The following is a 3254-nucleotide window of genomic DNA, read 5'->3' on the forward strand; positions in this document are numbered from 1 at the left end:
GCAGCTGTTTGACCAGTTAAACTGGGAATCTTTTTCTGTCAGTTTGTAAAGAGGTTTTGCTATGTCGCTGAATGATTTAATAAATCGTCTGTAATATGCACAGGTGTCAAGAAAACTACGTAGTTCTGTAACAGTCTCTGGTTTTGGCCAGGCCTTAATGGCTTGTGTTTTGTCAGGGTCAGTTGCTATGCCATCAGCACTGACGATATGGCCAAGGAAGGATACTTGTTGTTGAAACATTTTACATTTCTTAGGGGACACTTTGAGGTTTGCTCCATGCAGCTTCTCTAAGACAGTTGATAATCACTCTAAGTTATGGAACGCCTGGACTGTCTTATTATGGCAAAAATAAATTCGTTATCTGCTTACATCGTTATGTGGTGTGCTTTTATCATTACGTGATGTGCTTAAATCATTATACGGTGTGCTTATATTATTATGTGGTGTGTTTTTATCGTTATGTAGTGTGCTTCTATCATTATGTAGTGTGCTTATATCATTATGCGTTGTGCTTTAATCATTATGCAGTGTGCTTTTATTATTATGCAGTGTGCATATATTATTACGTGTTGTGCTTTTATCGTAATGTAGTGTATTTATATCATTATGTAGTGTGCTTATTCCTTTATGTGGTGTGCTATTGTCATATTTTGGTGTGACTATATCATCATGTGGTGTGCTTACATGTATGTCATTTTGTGGTGCACTTTCGTCATTGTGGGGTGTACATTTGGCATTATTTGCTGTGCTTTGATTATTACATATAGTGCATCTATTTTTGCGTATATGATGTACGTTTTGCATTATTTGAAAATAAAGATTAGTAGTCTTTGGAAATTAGACATGGAAACTATTCTAGAAAAACTCGGATTGGGCTCTTTAACAAGAAAGTTTCAAGAAGAAAAGGTAAAACCTGATATTGTATCAAAACTCTCAAAAGTTGAAATGCAAATTTTAGGAGTTGCTGATAGATCAGCCATGATGAAATTGAGAGTGGCTTGTATTCACCATGGAAGCAATCTTTTGATACAAAGAAATTCTGGGTACTTGATACCAGAAGATGTGTTGGACTTTTTGCTGGAATCTAAGTTCAAAATCATTGAAATTTCTCAAATGTTAAATGTGTCAGAGAGCACAATATACAGAAGGATGAGACGATGCAATCTTTCTGTATCAAAATATAACGATATATTAGATCATGAGCTGGATCAAATAGTTTCTGAAATTGCTACAGAGTTCCCGAAATGTGGAGAAACAATGGTCAGAGAAATTCTTCGGCAAAAAGGTGTCCAGGTGAGAGAAATTCCTCTTTTTTCAATATTTAAATTTGCAAATATGCTTTTTGATATGAATCTAACACTGAAAAAAAAAGTTCACTATTTTATATTTACATTTTGCAAATGTTTCCTTACACGAACCAATGACATTTTAACATGATTTCGCTACCTTCAAAGCCCGAATGAATCAACAAAGAAAGCTTTTGTATTAAACAAAATCCACTTATATATATATTAATGTTTACATTTTCAACTGTCTTTGTCTGTGATAACATTACGAATCAATTTTGAACCCCAAAACCCAATAACTTCACAAAACATGAGTGACACAAATGGGCGTGTCTTATAGCATAATCGAAAAACGGTATTGTAATACATAGCATGTGCTACATAAAAAATAGTGGTTTTAAAATAATGTTGTTTTAAAGTGTACAAATAATATAAATATAAGTAATACGGAATCATTCTTTGAATATTATGAGGTGATAATTTCGGTCGGAGCGTAGTCAAATCCATCATAAAGCCCTGGGCTTTATTGGATTTGACCACGCCCCGACCGAAATTATCACCTCATAATACTCAAAGAATGATTCCTTATTCCTTGAATAATTGTACGACATGATCTGGAACAGCTGTACATACCAATTCTTTTAATCTTCGAATTCTGTTTCATATCATGTTAAACAATTGGATGTTTTTAAAACAGGTAACAAGAGCAAGACTGCGAGAGAGCTTACATAGAACAAATGGGGATAACATAAAAAGCAGGATAAAAGGAAGATTACAAAGAAGAGTTTACAATGTCGAAGGTGTCAATCATCTTTGGCATATAGATACAAACCACAAATTGATCAGATGGAATTTCATAATCGTTGGTGGTATCGATGGCTTCAGTAGGTTTGTCACATTCCTTAACTGTACAGACAACAATAAGTCTGAAACAATTTTCAGTTGTTTCCAAAGTGCTATTCGAAGCTATGGCTTGCCTTTAAGAGTTCGCTCTGATAAAGGACTTGAGAACAAAGCTGTCGCTGAATATATGGTCAGAACTCGAGGACCAAACAGAGGAAGCATGATAACTGGAAAAAGTGTCCACAACCAAAGAATTGAGAGGCTGTGGAGGGATGTGTATGAAGGAGTTCTCTGCTACTACTATGAACTTTTTTACTATATGGAAGACGTACAACTGCTTGATATTTTGAATGACATACATATGTTTTGTTTACATTATGTGTATCTGAAAAAGATAGACGAAAAGCTTCAAATATGGAAAGAAGCATGGGCTAATCATAGATTACGCACTGTTAAGACCTCGCCATTGCATTTGTTTGCAGCCGGCATTATCAATAATCCAATTGATGTTTTAGATTTAGATTGGGAACAGTATGGTATTGAAGATAATACTGATGTTCAATATCTTCACAATGTTAATCCCAGGCCTGTGTTTGATCCGCCTTCATATGCAGTAACAAATGACACTCTACAAGAATTGCAACAACATTGTCCATTTAATTGGCATTCTGCTAACTATGGAATTGATATTTTCCAAAAGGCTGTGGAAATTGTCGAAAGAAACAACAGCTTAACAATATGATATACAATGTAAATTCACTTGCCACTGTCTGCAAGACTAGTGTATCTTTTTTCCTAATCTGCTTGGCCCATTGACTAAGAATGACCAGATTTTTATCATAACAAAAAAGGGCTATTTAGTTACCATTCATGACTCTACTACAATGACTCTTCATGATGGTCAATAAAATTAGTAAGATGAACAAAGATTTGAGATTTGTTTTTATTATACTGCTTTTTGATAGAAAAAAATGTCATTCCTTCTTGGTTTGAAAAAATAAACATAGGTAATCAAACTTTACATAGCTCACCGAGATGAAGGGTCACCTTTATGAGATCGACTTTATTATATCATACGAAAATGTATAATGTCATCATACAATATGATATTTTATTATGTGATAC

General features: G+C 34.1%; 1 protein-coding gene across 1 annotated transcript; it reads left to right on the forward strand.

The window, feature by feature from the left end:
• The first annotated feature begins 296 nt into the window (after nucleotides 1-296).
• LOC136275764 (uncharacterized) lies at nucleotides 297-3011 on the forward strand. The gene is made up of 2 exons (XM_066085694.1): nucleotides 297-1293; nucleotides 1984-3011. The coding sequence occupies exons 1-2, from the start codon at nucleotides 628-630 to the stop codon at nucleotides 2869-2871; spliced, it is 1554 nt and encodes a 517-aa protein (XP_065941766.1). The 5' UTR covers nucleotides 297-627; the 3' UTR covers nucleotides 2872-3011.
• The last annotated feature ends 243 nt before the right edge of the window (nucleotides 3012-3254 follow it).

This window comes from Magallana gigas, chromosome 5 (genome assembly GCF_963853765.1).
Source record: "Magallana gigas chromosome 5, xbMagGiga1.1, whole genome shotgun sequence".
NCBI lineage: Eukaryota > Metazoa > Mollusca > Bivalvia > Ostreida > Ostreidae > Magallana > Magallana gigas.